The sequence below is a fragment of the Bombyx mandarina genome, chromosome 11, assembly GCF_030267445.1.
Source record: "Bombyx mandarina strain Sakado chromosome 11, ASM3026744v2".
NCBI lineage: Eukaryota > Metazoa > Arthropoda > Insecta > Lepidoptera > Bombycidae > Bombyx > Bombyx mandarina.
In genome coordinates this window covers 16,443,022-16,462,299 of record NC_143218.1, presented here as the reverse complement: position 1 = coordinate 16,462,299, position 19,278 = coordinate 16,443,022, and the positions used below count along the sequence as shown (strand labels likewise).

At 35.3% G+C, this 19,278-nt stretch overlaps 2 protein-coding genes across 2 annotated transcripts; both read right to left on the bottom strand.

Annotated features, from left to right (window-relative positions):
* Nucleotides 1-478: 478 nt before the first annotated feature.
* On the bottom strand, nt 479-4,766 carry LOC114243292 (U3 small nucleolar RNA-associated protein 6 homolog). Its single transcript, XM_089730749.1, has 8 exons — nt 4,716-4,766; nt 2,831-3,025; nt 2,732-2,789; nt 2,142-2,341; nt 1,844-1,945; nt 1,547-1,753; nt 1,145-1,330; nt 479-900 (listed from the first exon to the last, which is right to left on the bottom strand). The coding sequence occupies exons 1-8, from the start codon at nt 4,764-4,766 to the stop codon at nt 490-492; spliced, it is 1,410 nt and encodes a 469-aa protein (XP_089586875.1). The 3' UTR covers nt 479-489.
* A 414-nt stretch (nt 4,767-5,180) lies between these two features.
* LOC114243301 (tonsoku-like protein) lies at nt 5,181-19,278 on the bottom strand. Its single transcript, XM_028174740.2, is given in 15 exon segments — nt 5,181-6,823; nt 7,125-7,830; nt 8,127-8,302; nt 8,794-9,484; nt 9,487-10,101; nt 10,466-10,652; nt 11,768-11,880; nt 12,642-12,876; nt 13,630-13,819; nt 14,726-14,930; nt 15,146-15,299; nt 16,644-16,920; nt 17,318-17,483; nt 18,326-18,583; nt 18,661-19,278. Coding segments are annotated over 15 exon segments (4,338 nt in total). The 5' UTR covers nt 18,680-19,278; the 3' UTR covers nt 5,181-6,477.

The window sequence follows — 19,278 nt, the reverse complement described above, 5'->3', positions numbered from 1 at the left end:
CAAGTTAAAGAATGAGTATATCAGAGGAAGTGTGAAAGTAATCAACAAATTGAAGAGTGGATGAATAGTGTGGTATTGACATGTGATGTGTAGAGAGAAGTTGCATGAGACTAGGAGATGTATGGAAATGGTGTCCAAAGTAGAGGGGAAGAGGTCGACCGAAGAAGATATGGATGGAGTGGGTGAATGACGATATGAGAGAGAGGAGTGTTGAGATGACAACTGATAGAAGAGAATGGAGGAGAGAAATTAGTTGTGCCGACCCCACCTGGTGGGATAAGGTAGAGACAAAGAAGAAGAAGAACACAATATTAACAGAACATGAACATTTTCTTTGGTTTTTATGAATCTTAAACATAATTCAAACATTTATAATTATTTCAGATGTATAAAATGCTTCTCAATATCACTGGCAACGGAGATTAAAGTAAAAGTTATCTTAATTAAGATATGTATGTGTATTTAAATTAAATACAAATTATTTTAATATCATTTTATTTTTGCTAAAGTTTGATCTCTAATAAACTCATCAACAATATCTTTCTTGAGCATGCCCACAGCTCTTCTATATACAACTGCTGAATTTGGAGCATTCCCATTCTCAATTTCAAAATTAATATAATCTGCCCAAATCTCTTTGTTGTCAGTCCCGTGATGATGCACAGCACACTCATAACATTTTCTAATTGCTTTCAAATTGAGCTTTTCTTGCGATTTTTCGATATTGATCATTATTTTATGAAGTTCAATTTGTGTTGGTGGTGTCCTAATAAAATCTTCATACAATTCCCTAGTAGCTTTCAGGCCATTATGTTCGTACATTTTCTGTAAAAGTTTTGGTTTAACAGCAAGAAGAATTGCATTGTCACAATTTTGAAACTTCTTGTATAGGGTTTTGATCTGAAAATACAATAAAATCATTAATGTTAATATAAGATTTTTACACAAACATGTACTCTTTTGATAGAAATACATTAAATGGCTATAAGATCCAGAAAAAATATCGTCAAATTAATTTTATTTCTATTTATATATTATTATAACAGTTTTCTAGTTTTTTTAACAAACTTGTTGGTTAATATGTTAGGTATTTATTTAGTGTGAATTGAGTTTATGATAATATTAAGGAAATTTGCTTGCTTACCATAGGCCCAGATTCAATGTTATCTAATAGAATATTATACAACTGCAAGGCATCACCAGTATTCAAAGACTTTGTTGCATTTTGTAGTATTACTAAAAGTTGTTTCTCATCATCTTTTTTATGAAGTAACAACTGTTCCCAGACACTCTTTAGTTTGGGATTTCTCTTTATTGCTGCATTTAAGATCTATAATGAAAAATTAAATTTTATTAAGAATTTTCTTGATATTACTATGATAACTCTTAAAGTGGCTGCTGTAGAAATCACAATATTTTAAAGCATATCCAGCAATAAAATTCAAAGAGGTACCCTCAACTGTGTGCTTTAAACAGTTGGGAGAGTGACCAACCTAATGATCACAGAATTATTAGTTAAATTAACAATAGCATTTTAAATCTATACCTCTAATAGTTCATCAGTAGTTGTCTCATTCTCCAGTTTCAACATTTCAATGCCAAATGCATACATATCATTGCTGAGAAGACCATTGTCATGACCGTACATCCAAGCGTGTTTTACAGCTTTGATTTTTTGTTGATCGGAACATATATCTTCACTCATACCAAGCAAATCATGGATGAAACGTGTGCATAAATTTTCGTCCATAAACTGTAAATAAATTTTATTTTATTATATACTATCATCCTGCTATCCTCCAATATAAAGAGTAAAGACATTTCACTACATATAATTACTTACCAATTGCAGTGCTTCTTCGTAAATACCTATGACATAACCAACAACTTTAGGAAAATTATGTTCATCATCAGAAAATTCCTCTATTTCCTTCCAATGAAAACCCTAAAACATAATATTATAAATTATATGTGCTTGGGTACACTATTTAATGTTATTCGAAAAGCAGAAGATATTCCATGTAAATGAGGACAAAAAGTCTCAAAGGTCACCCTTATAAAAAAATATATCAACTGCAAATCATTAAGTTGACATCAAAAAGTTCAAGACAAGAATTATTAATTGATCAGAACTAAATTACTTCCAGTTCCTTCGATGCAAGATAAGGCCAAACTTCTTGGTTATTACGATTTGACCATATTTCAAGTTTTATGTCATCCACTAATCCACCGGTATATTCATACTTGGTACACAAGTCATACAATTTGAATAGAAACTTCACATTTTGGATATTCTTTGCTCCGTTTCTCCAGATTATGTCAGCCTTCTTTGCAGTTTCTCCTGTAACATCAAATAAAATTGAGTGGATCATTCACTCTTCTATCTTTTCAACTAAGCTACAGTTTCGAAAGGTTTTTCTATAGTTTCAAAGTTTTAACAAATGATATCGAAACAAAATATTTGGATCACACCAAGTGACCGAATAGTTTACCATTAAAAAAAATTTTTGAAGAGTGTTTTCTGAAATAAAATTTATGTGTCAAAATATATTTCTCAATTTGTTTGTTCATATTTTTCCAGAAATCTAATTCTTTAATACTAAATAGGGTGCATTTACTTAACAGTAGGCAGCAGGTTGGCTTTGCCCTTGGAATTGCTGACGTCCATGGGCAATGGTAACTACTCACCATCAGGTGAGCCATGTGCAAGGGTAATAAAAAGGGGTTTTACTTGTACTTGTGCTCATCTCATATGTTGCTGGCTCCGATAACATAGAAGACATTCCTAGCTTCAAGTCATTGAATGTGAAATGTTAAATAGAGTACATACCTTTTCTTCGTCAGTCTCTGCCTTAAAGCACAAATCAATTAGCTCAATGTTGAACAATTCAAGATACAATGGCTCAGCATCAGGGTGTCTTTGAATTCCCTTTAAAAGAAAGGCCTTTGCATTTTCTAGATTGTTCTGTTCTAAACTCTCCCATTTGCTCGCCATCAACCACATTTGAGGTTTATCACCATGTATCTGTAAATAGTAAAATGTTCCACTTTTAGATAAATACATTGTAAAAGGCAGTCATAAATGAAGTCTGTTTGCAGTATGTTAATTTCTACAGTAAACAGCCAAATTAGATGCAGTTTTTAGTAATATATTAAGTAGTGTTAATCTCTCTAATAATAAGGACAGTAAATAATAATGTTAATTTTAAATGCCCAGCGAAGCGGGCAAGTACGGCTAGTATATTTATACATCTATCATAAAATTTAAGATAATTTTTCTACCAGTTGTCTAAGTACAAGTCAAGTGCACATAATTACAAGTTTTATATTTTATAGTTACAAATTAAGAATGAAAGATTTTTATTGTTTTCCTATACCTGCAACATTTGTCCGATGATACCTGAGATAGCCTGTTGAAACCCCACACCCTTACAGAATTTTATATACTCAAAATATATTTCAATTTCATTTTGGAACTTATAAATAAAGCGCTTGAAAAGTTGGTTCAACGTTGAGCAATGGCATACTCCAAATCCTTTTTCTTCTCTGTTAGTTGTATTTTTTTCTACGCGTTGTTATATCCTCAAGTAAGGCAAGTTCATAAGCGATGTATTGAACATAATCTTCTTTTTGTTTGACTCTCCTTTGTATGTGATATTCAAACTCTTTTCGTTTTTGGGATATTTCTCTGAAATTTTTGTAACGAATGTATTACATGCGCATAGGTACCGTTATTAATTACAAAATAACACGAGAATTTTGAAACGAGACCAATACTACCACTATAAAGACAACAAACAGGTAATTAATTTAATTTGGGAATTTTGTGTAACTTTAACAATTAAAATTAATTGCATTGTATGGTATGGAGAGTATTTCGAATACATTATGTTTCGGCATTCGTGCTATCATTTCAACGACAAATTGTGAAAACTACAAATATAGTGGAAACATACTTTATCTCTTCATCTGTATATAAGTTTGTTCTTCTCATTTGCTCCAACTCATTTATCATATTCTCAATACGTTGATTTACTTGTTCAGCCATTTTTATTTATATCTTTATATTACTTTTATTACACAAAAACACTTTCGTACAAAACGGTGGAATTAAAATTTTAACCTCTCCTCAAAGCAGCTCGGTTTGTTTGGAATTGGCGATTATTTAGAGGTTATCATAATTGTCACTTTGACATTACACAACATGAAGCAAAATAAATAATCTAAACATCCTATGATTCTGTGCTTCCCGCCTATCGCCTTTAGCGCGTTAGTTGGGAAATGTTCTCCTGACTATAAAATTATTATTTAGTATCTTAAAAAGTTTTTAATCCACCAAGATTTTTTTATATGACTGGTGGCTCAAAAGTCTTTCCTGTTTCACCAAGACACGCGACCCCCTGGCTCAGCCAGGATGATTTGGACTTGCTAACAGCTGCTGAAGAACGGACATATTTTTTTTACCTACTTAATCCTAGTAAGTTCAAGGGGTTATACTAACTTTAGCGAATGTATAGCGAGCTCACGGCCACCGCCTGAGAGACTCGCTCACCAGGTCTAGCCAATACAGTATAATATTTTATCTTTTCAATTATACTCTATGTTACTCTATAATTGCAGCGCTCCGCAAATAATCTACAAATATGCTGTCTTTAATATTTAAGAAGTCAAGTTTAACTCAAAGTCCATCCGGTGCTTTCAGAGTAATAGCTCACCTCACCGCAGGAGGTGACTGTCGGCATCTGGATCGTGTTGAACACGAACATTTTAACTGTTTTAAAGAACAACTTAAAGCGCTAATGTACATTTAGAGACACCCTACCTAGAGTTTAACAAGTACCTACTCTAATGATAATGATTATTCTAAATATTCTGATCTGAGGCTTGGAAATGATCATCATCATTTGAGTAGGTACTTGTTAAACTCTAGGTAGTGTCTCTAAAGACGCACACGTGAGTTCACGTCTGAATGACGAGGTAGCCGTAATTTCAATGCAAATGAGAATCGCTCTTTTGAGCAGTGACACCTTTTTCGGTCTAGTGCAAGTCATGGTCCGAAAGCAATCTTACGACAGGAAAGCTACTCCACTGTAACCTCCGCAGCATATCATTCAGCTTCCAAATAGCTAATGTAATAAATATTTAATGATAATTATTATTAAAGCAATGAAAAACGTTCCTTTCATTTATATATTCTTATTTTCAATTAAAACACTTTAGCATTTCATTTACAGGGTGTTCAATTTTGTCAACGAGACGCGAGAAAACAAACACCAATTTACATGAAGTACTACAGGCTGTAGGTAAAAATTACATTCCCTTTTTATACAGCTTTATAAATAACATAAATATCAATCTAACTTATCTCTCATCTCAATCTCACTGTTTACACAAAAAAATCCCAGAATACATGTAGATAAAATAAATCGTCAATATTTACGATTGTTCATACAGCCTAAAATGTACATAATCATGACTTATGAATGTATTAACATAATGTATGTATTACATAATATGAATGTATTAACAGCCTAAGAATGGCGACACCAATTTTCTTTTCCAATATCACTCAAATTCAAACACAATCGGAAGCGACAAAATAGTCTTATTCCACTACTTTAAGCTATAAGTAGATTTAACTTTCGATATACGAATTCATTCAATTTCATTATTAATAATATTATTTATCATTTGATACTTTATGGAGGTAGGCATAATTCTATTTAGTGTTATCTGTGGTAATTTTCGGCGGGTACCTGAACAATTATGGAGGATTCGTGGAATGTCTTGTTCTAATTCTTCACGTTTAATGTGTAATAATGGCGTAGCATTATAAGCTGCTTGGTAACTGTTAGAGGCACGTCTCAAATGCTAGTGTTATAAAATGTAACAAAATCACTGAACTTTGCCTCCCGGATGTAAAGTCCTGTACACTTAAATAATACAGCTTCTCCAAAAAGCCGGATCATCTGTTTAAGGATGTTCATTCTTAAATGTTTAATACATTCATCGTTTTAAATTGTGTTAAAATATTTACAAAAAAATATGCAATGTCCTATAAAATGTTTTCTACAAAATGAAGATATGAATACCTTGGCTATTTTAGGTGGGCAAAGTTTCGTGTTACTTAATAGGAGCTTACTGGAGCAAAATCAACATAACATATGAAATAAATAGGTGGACCACATTTGTACAAATTCAAACAGGTTGTTTTTCATTACATTTCATCGAGCAATAAAAACAACCCTCAAAATTAATATGGCCGTATTGTGAACAGTCTAAAGCAGTACAGTTCAGATCTAGCAACACTGAATAGGACATTTCCGGTCATTTGACAGTCCTCTCTCACTGGGCTGTACACTAGCCTGCCTGCTAGCAATTAAAAAAAACACGCACATAGCACTGATACGTCGTAGGCAAGGAATTTGTAAAAAACTTTAAAATCAGAACAGGTAAAGTCGATTTAAAGATGCATCATCACCTAGCCGTTAATTTGATTACTGTTCCATCGCAATGTTCTATGACACCCCTGCCATTGAAACAACTTAGCCAGGTTTTAGAGAAAGACTTAAAACTGTCTCTCTCCCCCTCGCTCTTAGACACTGGGGTGACATTGATTTCTGGTAAACACCGTCCAAAGTTGACTGCTGGTAGCCACACTTGAAAATCTGAATCGGGCGAGTACTTGAATATGTCCGGGCACCCTTCTAAGTTGACTTGTGGCACGGGCGGCTGTCTTTGTAGCAGTTTCTTGAGTGTTATAAACGTTATGTTGTTTTTTCTTAGACTTATTGATTGTAGGTGTTTGGCTCTGCTCAGGCTTCTGCAAGGATTCATTGAAAATTATGGTCTAAAGCCAGCTCTGACACACATAAAACCAAACTTAGCAACTTGTATGAACAATTTTTTTTAGACAGAGATAACCAACTTTTTCGATATTGATTTAAACAAATTAAACTTATAATTGATGCATCCATAAAAATAAATAAAATATCTTATAGATTGTCAATTTTGCCCTAAAGTTAACGAATGAAAAAATCATTAACTTTTTTGAATTTTTAGATTTTTGAGTCTCATCATATTTTATTCCTAACAAAAACACGGTATCGATGATAAAATATTACCTGAATATTCTCATAAACTGTCCATCGACGAGTTTACAGTTCGACAAACCAAAGCGCCTTAACTTTAAATCTTTAGCGGAATCTAGGAAGCTGGCAACACATCCAACGGCACTCCCTTCCAATCCCACATTGTTCAACTCCAAATCAACTAACCGATTCGCGTTTAATGACGCTAATACATACTCCACTGCACTTTGTTTCATATCATTATCACTAATATCAATCGATTCCAGGCAATCGATATTATTCGATTTATTCATATCAATAATCGATTTTTCCGTTATTTTACAATTGTTCAATTTTAACGTTTTCAATCGCACATGCTGACACATTCTGATTATATTCCGGAATCCGTCATCAGAAATTGGATTGTTGCTAATTACAAATTCTTCTAACGATTGACACACCATTCTGGGCGATTTTTCGAAGATGTTCAATATCAATTTCGTTCCTTCACTGGAGATATTGTTTTTGCTGATATCAATCAGCGTCAGGTGTTTCAATGTCGACACGCAATCAACTAGATGTTTGACGCCGGCGTCTCCCAAATTGTTGTCCGACATTATGATGGCCGTGATGTGTGTTTGGTGGGTGATCGCTCTGAAGAGAGGTCGTGTTTGCGATGAGGAGAGCGTCTGCGGACCGAGCGCCAGTCTGCGAGTCGTGAGACTCCGGCCGATTGCCTCTTGAATTTCCTTCGAGGGCGCTGTAAATTAAATAATAATAATTGTAAATGGACATGCTTTAACAAAAACCGATTTAAAAAAAAGATATTCCAAAACAAATTAATGTACATTAAAACAATAATCATCGAAATCGTCCCTTCATCAAAGGTGTCATTAGTACTATCGTCTGTCTTCGTTTTCGGAAGCGGTCTCCTAACACTCGGTATACTATAACTTCAAATTTTAAACATAAGGATTCGCCTTCTTTCATTATAAATATACTTTACGTAATTCATACATGGATGAAGAGTATAATAAAATTGAAATTTTCACTTACACGTTCCTAAAGCATCACAGCACTCCAAATATCGTTCTTCAGCTGGAGAAGCCTTCCAGTTGGTGATGCAGGTCTTCAGTTCGGGCGACGAGAGCACCAGGCTCAGGGGGTCGTCTTCGGAGAGAATCGCACCGTCTGACGTCATCAGGCTGAACACTGGACGCACGCCGGTCAGTCTGAACAATGCGAGAACAATGGTTACATAAAATCATTTGAATTAGTAACGTGTCGAAGGAACGTTAAAAATAAATACATAACAAAATACATTTACTATGTGGTTTGTGTAATGTAATACGAAGACGTTCGACCGAGTGCATCGACCCTGTTATGTATAACAATAATGCATTGCACTATGATCATTTATTTCACTTTTCTTTCGAATGCGGATTCAATCGCGATTCAAAACGTTATTTTACATTTCTGTTGGTATGTACCATAATAAATATAATATATGTTAAAATATATGTTAATTATTAATAGAAAAATAATTAAATAAATATAATATACGTTATTGTAGGCAGCGGCTTGGCTCTGTCCCTGGTTACTGAAGTCCATGGGCGACGGTAACCACTCACCATCAGGTGGGCTGTATGCTCGTCTGCCTAAAAAGGCAAAAAAAAAGGCTTCTGCCCGTTTTATTGTTAATTTAAAATAAAAATCAACTTACTTATAATATCTAGTCTTGACTTCCTCAACCAGCCAGCTTATCGTCAATCTGTTTATCGTGTCCAATTTCAAAGAGATCAGCAGCACTTTGTCCTCTATGTGAACCTTCACGGCGGCCGGTGGTAGTATCTGCGTCTGTACCGGCCTCCCGTTCTTCGTGGATTTAACTATATTAATTGGCTGTATCACATTTACCGGTTGGACGATATTAGGATTAATATTTTGCATTATATTGAAGCCTTCATTGAAATTTTCGGCGGAAGAATGTCGGGAGATCGACTTGTTTCTAGCATGAAAAGAGTCTCTTCTAGTGAATTCGGTTTCACTTCCGCTGTTACTAGATTGGTCCTCGTCCAGTTTCCTCTGAAAGCCGGACTTCAGTAGCGTGCTCTGGCGCTTCCAGCGTTTCCTCATGTTCTCCCTGCTGTCGTTCGTCTTAAAATCTAATTCTCTTGTATTGTTCCACGCGAATTTGGCGGGACTTGCTTCGGGTCGAATGTTCTCGTCTACCCGATCGTAATCCGAGATATAGTCTATATCGATGACGTCATCGATCCGTAACCTGTTTTGTTTCAAGGTATTTTCGATCAGAGGTTCTGGTATGCTATTGATACTGTCAACGCTTTCCTTGATTTGTTCGTACGAAGGTTTCTTCGAGACGATCGTGAGTGGGTCGCTGAGTTTCTCTTTTTATTTTTATGAATACCCAAATCGTCTTCCAACCAATCATCATCGACCTCTTCGGGGGCTAACAGAGCTGACTTAGGCTTGGTCTTTTTCGTATTAACTTCAGAATGGTCGTTGAGGTTTCTGTTTCTCAAAGCGGACATGGCACTCCTGTACTCTTTGACACCGGAAACCTCAATATTAACGTTTGTTTTTTCGTCGGAATCGTTTGAATCGTCGGACGGGAACGCCAATTCTCTCCGGACGTTCTGAGACAGATCGATTTCGTCATCGCTGCCGTCATCAATGATATTTCTGCGTCTGAGCGCCGGTGAGTCTAGATTCCTCTTGCATTTGGACGTGCTCGGCGGAGCGATTTCGTCTTCATTTTTGACCGGAGTCACCGATTTGCACCTTAGGTCAGCGCTGGTTCTATCGCTTGAATTTTGGATTTTATTGCACACGTTATTGTACATGGTTTCTTCGTCTCTGGACAGGATGGTGCCGGCCCGCCATTTCTGCAGAGCCCTTAAGGGCGTATCCCCGAAGTCTGTCTTCAGTGAAGGTATCGCGCCCTTTTCTAGGAGTAGCTGTACGACTTCGAGATGACCATTACTGGCGGCGTCATACAGCGGGGTTATACCTGTCGAATGCTCATCATTTCTTGTATCAGCGTAAATATGAGCTCACCGCACACTCAGATTCAGTGTGGATGACGGAAGCAATACAAGCAATAAAGTGCCTAAGTTGACATTAATAAGAAATCTTAATAGCATTCATATCACAGCTATCCTACCTTTGAAAACGGAGAGCATACTTTCTTGGCGGCAGAAATAGGCTGGTTGTTAGGACACTGCATACTAAGTCACAGCACACTCTATCGCCAGTCAAGATAATCAGTCGAGAGGAATTAAATAAATAAGAGAAAGATAGAGCATCAGTTCAATAAGGCTAAGAGATTAAAGGACCTTTCATTAAAATGGTTACAAATAAATTCAGTGACTCACCATCACAGTTAGAGCCGCCCCGATCATTGACGTTGGCTCCGTTGTGTATGAGCATGTTAGCTATTTCAAGGTGCCCATGAATGCAAGCCTCGTGTAGGGGTAGCCAGCCGGCATTGTCCCTGATATTGACCGGATGTCCTTTGGCTAGAAGCCGTTCCAACAGAAGTTTGTTTCCGGATATAGCAGCCTATTATGAACACAATAATGTATAACACCAGGATAGTAATCATACACCCACTTTCGCACACGCTCGCCTACTAAGCCGGAGGAGCTCGACATAGATAATACACATAAATTAGTTATAGATAAGCAACTTAAACATACAACAAAAATGTTTACGGGCGTCGGCCACTAGATGGCTTCGCTTCGATTAGTTTCTCATTGCTCCTGTAGATGGCAGTAACATATTACCTATCCTTTATTTTATTTTTAATGAAGGATTTTGTAAATTTTCAGAAACCACAAATTGATAAAATTTAATCAATTTGTCTATAACAAATGATTAACAATTTGTCTATAACAAATGATAACAAAGAAATGATTTATAATTTTTTTCTGTGTTTAGTTTTACAATAATTAAATGCCTTAACTTTAACAACATATAAGTTTAGGGGCATCCGTTACAAGATGTCGCTAGTTTCCATACAAAATAATACTTGTCTTAAAGTATCGCAGTTTCAGGGCCACGGAGCTGGAAGAGACCCTTGAGGCCACCAACTAATAGAACCAAAAAAGCAATCGTATTGTGTGACGTCACGGGCAATACTGACACAAGCGGCAGGTAGTGTTTAATGGTTATCTATCCGATGCCCACTCAGCATAAGTCAGGTGTAGCGGCCTTGCGGTAGCATCCAAAAACATCCTAAGACCCACGATCAACTCCCAAGATCTGCAGACCGCCAAAATCCACGGGGTATGTGATTGCCCCATAGGCGCGGACAGCTTAGAAGGATCGGTCCCATGACTGAAGAAAAAAGTATAGCGACTTTCCGTCTCTCCAACTGCTCTTCAAGCAACAGCAAGTACAGCACCAGCCCGTCTAACAGTAAGCCGGCATACAGTGAGGCCCGGCGGTGCTTGCTAAAGTTGTACTGTTAAAAGTGAGACCTTCGAACTCATGTCTCCAGGTAGGTGGCGGCATTTACGTTGTTGATGTCTATGGACTCCACTGGTATGGTAACCACATAGCACCTGGTGGGCTGTGAGCTCATCCACCCATCTAAGCAATAAATTTTAAAAAATCTGCATGCGGACGCACTCCTCTCGTCTACCCAAATTTTTATAAGAAAAATCGATACTCACTACATGTAACTGTGTTTCGCCTTTCATATTTTTCTTTATAACGTAACCCTTCCCTCTCTTTCTTGTCTCGCGTTTCGTCTCTGTCACGTCTTCTTCATTTGTGTCAGATATATCTAGAAATTATAATAATAGTTTTACTGCAACAGTTGAAACCTAGTTATTCCAAGAGACAATTTTTAGCCACTAATAAATAGCTCAAATAAATAGTAACGCTATCTTGTAGGGAAGAGGGATGTAGAGGTGGTAGATTCTGCGAAGCACTGCTCTTGCTAGGGTCAGTGCTAACAACACTCCTGGTTTGAGCCCCGTGAGTTCACCGGCACGTCAAGGAGAAGCTGAAATAGCCTCTCAAGGCTATCCGCATAGGTAGGATAAAAAAAACTGATAATCTTAACGTAGTGCGAGATACTTTTTTTAAGGGATTTTATGACCTGGTAACTAAGACCTTTAGGTCGTCTTATTATTTTAATTCTTATAATTTTAATGAATTTATTTTTATATGAAAAATATTATTGTATGAAATGAAGTTGATTAATATGAAACATGGCATGAAATGAAATGAGATGAGATGATGCGGGATGAAATATAATCTAAGTAAAATGGTGGTCATTTACTGAGACTTTTTCAGTGGACTTTTTGGATGATCCCAAGAAGTTACGTTCAGCGACTTTGTTTCATTTTCCCACATTTGTGCACTTTCACATATACTAAACAGTTAACAAACCACCGTTATTACACAGTTAAACCTGAAGAAATACTAAATAGACAAAAATAAAACAAACCACACAGCTTCACTCCTCGCGTTCCCGCAAAAAGGTCCGTATCGCGAGAGGGATTAATTAAAAACAGAATAAAAGGCCTTTCATAAATTTACCTGTAAGATCATCGAGGCATATATCATCACCGATATGAGTCGTGTCATCGTCCCCCCCACCCGCTGAACTCTGGTCATCTTCGGAATGCTCAATGTTGTCAAAATTAACACACCCCACTGTTCTTAGTTCATATTTGGTCTCTTCCGTTTTATCAATCTCAAAATATGCCTCTTGGTATTTTAGAAGATTTCTTAATATTCTGATTTCATATTTCCTTTTATTCCAAGCTTGTGCCTGAAATTTTGATTATCTATGTAAATAGGCAAAAATAAAGACATTTGAGTATCAATTTTACGTGTTCGTCAACTGATTTTAGTTTTTTTTTTATGTTTAGCATCTATTGACGAACTTTTGTATTAATACGGGAAGCTTCTTTTTCAATAACAAAGCAAAAGAAGAAATGTAATACCTAAAATGTATCTATTATAAATTTAGTCAGTGATGGTAGTCAAATTCCTTTTTTTTTTGAGCCCACGATCGTCCAATCATGGACATAGGCCTTCCCCACGGTTCGCCATAACAACTGCCACTGCGCAGCCTGCATCCAACACCTGAAGTCAGCGTCGGAACGGTACTTTGATGAGGCTATGCGTCATGATAATCGCCTCATCGTTGCCGCCGTTGACTATTCCCCGAACCTTGATCTCGACAGTAACCGTCGACGCTCTAGACACGTCCTTACAGATCCATCAGATCCAATAACCCTTGCATCCAACGGATTCCCGCGACCTTTTTCCCGCAGGTCAGTGGTCCATTTTTTTAAGAATATTGTGCCAATAATATTAGTATAAATAGTTTGACCATCGTCTTAAGATATGCCTAAGTTGACTGAAAATAGACGGGGGGGTTTTATTCATTCAGTCCTAGTACAAAGCTCAACAAAGGCAAATACACTGATCAATCAAATTTGAAAAAAATGTGATTTTTCTTTACAAATATTCCTTATCTATAAGTGCATGTTACATTATAGTAGATGGATGTACTCACAGCTTTCCGAGCATTTAAACATGCCTCTTCTACTCGTTCATAAGGCCTCTTAGCCAGATACAATGTCTCCGCAATGTTGTAGAGTGTGGTGTATGCTTCTTTCGGGACATCCTTTATAAGTTCGTATTCTTTCTCGTAATAATCTAAGGCTTCACTATACAAACCCATGTCTTTATATGTTTGGTACAAGCTGAAAGGAAAAATTGTATTAAATAAATTTGGGCTGTGTGGGGTGGCCAATGATACCATGAGCTCATCTCTTCCCGTGGGTGCCTTAAAAGCAACTTAATAGAACATAGGAAATATGGTTGTTAGAGGCTGGTAAGAGAATTTTAACTATGAATGTGGAAGGCTTTAGAGGAAGAGGTAGACCTAAGAAGAAATGGATGGATTTGCGTGGAAGACGATATGTGTAAGAGGGTAGTGGGCAAAGAAGTGGTATATGATAGAGGAGTATGGAAGGAAATAAATTTTAATAAATTTGAATTAAAAATAGTGTAAGAAAAAGTCATTTTATTGTAAAAAAAAAGCGTGGGGTTTTATGAACAGACAGTAGAAGGGTTATTTTTATAATATCCTGAAAAGCACCCCACGCTTTTTTACATTAAAATCACTTTTTCTTACACTATTTTTAATTCAATTTTATTAAAATTTATTTTTTATTTTTAGTTGGATTTTCTATAAAAGCGTATTTTATTAGTTATTTAAAGTATTATTTATTTTTCATTTTTTAGATGGAATTTCAATTTTGTCAATTTTTTTTTTTAATATTTAATTGTCCTCGGTCCTTAATAAGTATACCAAATTTCGAGTTAATCCGACGTTTTGAAGGGGGTCAAAATCATGTTCAAATATTCCATTACATACATACGTCTGAAGCTCATTACATACATACGTCTGAAGCTATAAAAGCGTATTAAAAACTTGTTGCGCTGACCCCAAGTGACTTGGAGAAGGGCAGGAGAATGATGACTATTCTGTTTACTGGAAGAGAGCGGTGACTACGATACGCAACCCTGTCCATCCACAGCCACAGCTACTCTGTCAAGAGTATCCGACTATGAAAAAAAAGAAGAGTTTCTGTTCACCTACTTACCTAACATAAATGGGTATTAAAGTCTTTCCACAATCTCCAGCTAGTTCAGCGTGTTCCAACATCTTCAGATAATACTCTACGGCCCCGGGATAATTCCGAATGTGACAAGCTCCATCTCCAAGCTTCTCATAGAGTTTCTTGAAGGTCGCGTGGTCTGATGGATCCGTTGAGATTAAGAGATCTTCTGTATAGCACATTGCTGCCACTATACAAAATAACATAAATAAAGCAAATTAGTATTAACATTGTCTAAATTTTTTATTCATGGCTTTTCACATTGCAGGGCTGGGTATAATGAAACTTTATATAACATTTTCTTAGTGTGAGATTAATTAAGCAGTGCATTTCTGTTCACAAACTATGTACCATAAATATCTGATGACCTGTATTTTCAGATAATATAATAATTTTTTATCTCACCAACTCTCAAATTTGTTTCAATATTATCCCTTTCTTCTTCATCAGGGGTCTTCAACTTCCATGCTTTGAGGAGCACTTGTTTAGCACTTTGATAGTCTGAGATTTTGCACAGTATGTCTGCTTTTGATGATAGTGTTTCACATGTCTTCAGAACCTTTATAATGGTAAAAATAGATTTGAAGAAAATGAATTTTATTTTTCAGATTCAAGTTAGATGATCCAAAAAAATTATGGCGAAAGTATTGATAATGTTACGCCGGTAAGAGTAAGGCCATCTATCGCCGAATAGTCGAACGAATATCGAAGGATCCAGAATGCTCGAGAATTACAACGCCATCTATTGACAGATAGCGGAAACTACGACTAGAGTTGTATGGAACATTCCCGATAATTCTAGGGATGAGGTATCGACTATAAAAGCGTTGTAGGGATGGCACGCAGTCAGTCAGTAATCGGAACTACTCGAAGCGAAACAGCGAACGGATCACCTGAAGCGAAGCGGAACAAGCGAATTGAGAGTTTTAAAGTGTTTGTGAAGTGTTTAAGTGTTGAATACAGTTTTTAAAGTTGTACTTTGGTGAAATTTTAGTTATCCCGAACCATCAGCATTTAACAATAATTTATTTACTTCTAACAATTGGTTGCATTTTGAAATAATGCATATTACAATATTTTTTTAACATACTGATATCATTACTAGACCTCATAAACGCGAGACCTCATACAACTCGAGACCTCGTACAACGCGGAACCTCATACAACGCGAGACCTCATACAACTCGAGACCTCATACAAGGCGAGACCTCATAACTATAACTTAAATATATCATAACTTAAATAACTTTCATGTTTTGACTACACCCACACACACCCTCTTACACTCACTCATGCTCAGACTCATTACACACAGAGGGTACATTCATTTCTATATTTTTTTTGTTAATTGTTATATTTTTAAGCTTACTTTTATGCAATCTATGGGGTACATTCATTTTTATATTTTTTTTGTTAATTGTTATATTTTTAAGCTTACTTTTATGCAATCCATGAATTTTAGTTTAATTTTTGTCTATTTTTGTGTATTTGAAATAAAGCTTTTGTATTCTTTGTAGGGGGGGGGGGGGCACTGCTGCTTTGAGATACAGGTTTTATCACCTAGTTCAAGCACAGATGCAAATTATGATTGTGTTTGTACTTCTATGTTAATAATAAATAAATAAAATAATTACTTGCAGCTATTATAGTTTCCAATATTAAGCACAGTTGCAATTATCAAATTAAATTAAATTAGTGATAATAACACAGTTTTTCATGAATTTTTTTTATTTTTTTAATTCCTATCATTAATTAGAATTAAAAAAAATTATAAGAAGCCATTAAATTATAATATGTAACTATAGGGTACAAATGGTCAGTTGCTGATAATTTATGACTGTGTTATATGGTCAGGGTTACAATATGTACAACTACATACATTTACATATGTCCAGATATTTACCTTATTCTCCAGTCTACTTGCTATTTCAAGGGCTTTATTCAAGCAACTTAAAGCTTTTGCATAATCCTTCTTTTTATTGCTATGTAGCAATGCTTCAGTCATATAACAATTATGCAATACTTCATACAAGTCCTGATTAGAACATATTGAGATTGCTTTATGTATACAATCTGTTGCTTTTTCAAGAAAACCAAGGTGTTCTTGGACCACACCAATATTCAGGAGTAATCGGGCTCTCATGTCCATTAACTCATGTTTATTTATTTTTCCATTTAAACTGAAATTATGTATGTATATTGTTTTATTTGATGACGGAAACTTAGACTAATTTTTAACTGACCAGTTTTAACCAGTACACTGTAGACACGATTATTTATTTAAATTCACATGGAAATTATAGTCAAGTTCAGGATAAACTAGTTTCCTTCACATATTTGTAGATAAGGTAATTAATTACATAGTTGAATTTATTTTATTGCCAGGACAACCCTAAGGCACATCTGAGTGTGAGTGGAATCTGAGTCCTGATGCCATAAACAAGGGTATTCGAACAGTAATCTTCTAAACACTAAACTTCATATAGTAGCTGCTACCAACTAGTATAATTTGGTGATATAATAATTTTATAATATACCAATTAGCCATACTGGCTGTTAGAAAAAAAAAATTCATACTTTTCACACAACACTAAGCTTTTCATGAAAGCTTTTTCTGCTGCATTCAGAGATGTCTTTGCCTCAACTTCATCAGTTGTGCTTTGTCCTTGTAGCAGATATATCCTGCCTAATGTTGCCATAGCTCTTTGTTCTTCCACTAAGTTCTTTAATTCTTTAGCTACAGCTGTAAAATAAAACAGATAATTTTTTCCTCAATATCCTAATTACTTTTTATAATTTTTTTCAACAGTTAAATGTTTTATTTATCTTTTTGGCATTAGTGCCCGGACAAGCTTACAGATCTACAAAATCTCTGACTTAAAGTGGCAAAGAGCTCAATATTAATTAAATTAATCCACACATACTTCTTGTTTTAGATTTAAGTCCATATTTTGTGTACAAGGAAATAAAGCATATAAAATTGGCAGTCAACAACATACAAGAACTGACGGTTTATTTATTTACATTTATAGTAAACAAGCCATGGGCTTCTTAAGGCTAAGTCATTACTAGTTCTCTTGGACAATTTAAAAATGCCTGATCATCCAAGGCTGGCTCATGGCCACTTCTTAGCTAATTGTTCATTATTGTTTTTAAAATGTCATATAAATGTCCACAATCACCAGCACCTATTCCGAATTTAAAGGGTAGTTCCAAAGCACTCAGTACACAAGCTAAAGTTGTATTTAACTAGTTCACATTTTTTATTTAATCTCTACATACATCTAACTTAATGAACATAATTACAACATATGTATGTGCATCTCTAGATCACACAAAATAAGTGGGCATATGGAATTTGGTAAATAAACTATTTCACGTTATTCACTTTTAAGAGATTGTTATACTAGGGTATTAAGAGGGAATGTTGGTAATCTGGGACTTCATATCGAACAATATGGGGAAATAATTTAGATGACTATTGCGAATGTGATAAGGTTTATTTGAAACAAATAAGTAGATTAAGTATGTACGATTAAGTAGATTAAAAACTAAATTTTGAATGAATACATTACGAAGGCTCACCCAAATGTCTCTCTTCGTATTTCAGGGCTTTATCAAATTCAGCCATTAACATGTACATCTCGCCGATCATCCTGCTGCAAGTTCCCCATTCCATACGGAGACCCAACTCTTTGCATACCGAGGCTTCAATTTTATACTCGTCGAGAGCGTCATTGTACCGATTATTTTTGTAATAAAACGTAGCTAAATCATTACAAGCTTCTGCTAAGGCTCTTCTGTTACTTCCGTTTAGAGCTTTCTTTTTTTTACGCAAAAGTTCTAAAAGATACAAAAGTTATTTTAGTAACCTGAAACTTCTTGAGGAAATGCAAAAAAGACCATTAGGAAGAACTAACTTTCTTCTTCCATATTCATTTAACAAATAACGATTGTTAACATAATTTACATGTTAGAACTTGCGTTTGTTTATAATTTTGATTAACTCAACAAGACTACCAAAACTCATTTAGCGCCCAAAAGTTGTTTCTGTTTAGAAAAGTACAATTAATCTATAGTCGGATTTTTTATTAGACGAAGTAAACTGACGTTTACTGTGTTGTCAGTTTTTGATGAAATAAAAATAGTGTTGTGACAAAGTGAACGATTGAAAAAACTCCTGAATTAATGAAATTGCCTTGATTGTCTAGTGAATAGTTAGTGTGCCGAACTGCCGATATCGGGCACGGGGTTCGAATTTTAGCCGTGCTTTGTACATACCAACGAGTTTTCGACGAAACATTATGTTCCTATGGTATCTACCTGTACTGAATACCGAGTGTTTTAAACATTAAGAAAAACATTGCGAGGAAGCTTGTAAGACTGTCCTATTTCCAATGCATCATATAGTTGAAACTATAGATGTATAAAATATAACAATTATAGGTACATAGGTAATGAAAATAAAAAAAACTGATTGTAGTTACATACTACTAGTAACATATTATTATATTGGATCACTTTAATACAATTTTATT

Excerpts from the sequence above, each read along its gene's own strand:
- LOC114243292 (XM_089730749.1), bottom strand. The coding sequence starts at position 4,766 with ATGTTCGTGTTCAACACGATCCAGATGCCGACAGTCACCTCCTGCGGT. Across the intron at positions 1,946-2,141 it reads TTGCATCGAAGGAACTGGAA|GGTTTTCATTGGAAGGAAAT; the intron begins GTAATTTAGTTC and ends ATTATGTTTTAG. Across the intron at positions 1,754-1,843 it reads ACGAAGAAGCACTGCAATTG|TTTATGGACGAAAATTTATG; the intron begins GTAAGTAATTAT and ends ATTTATTTACAG.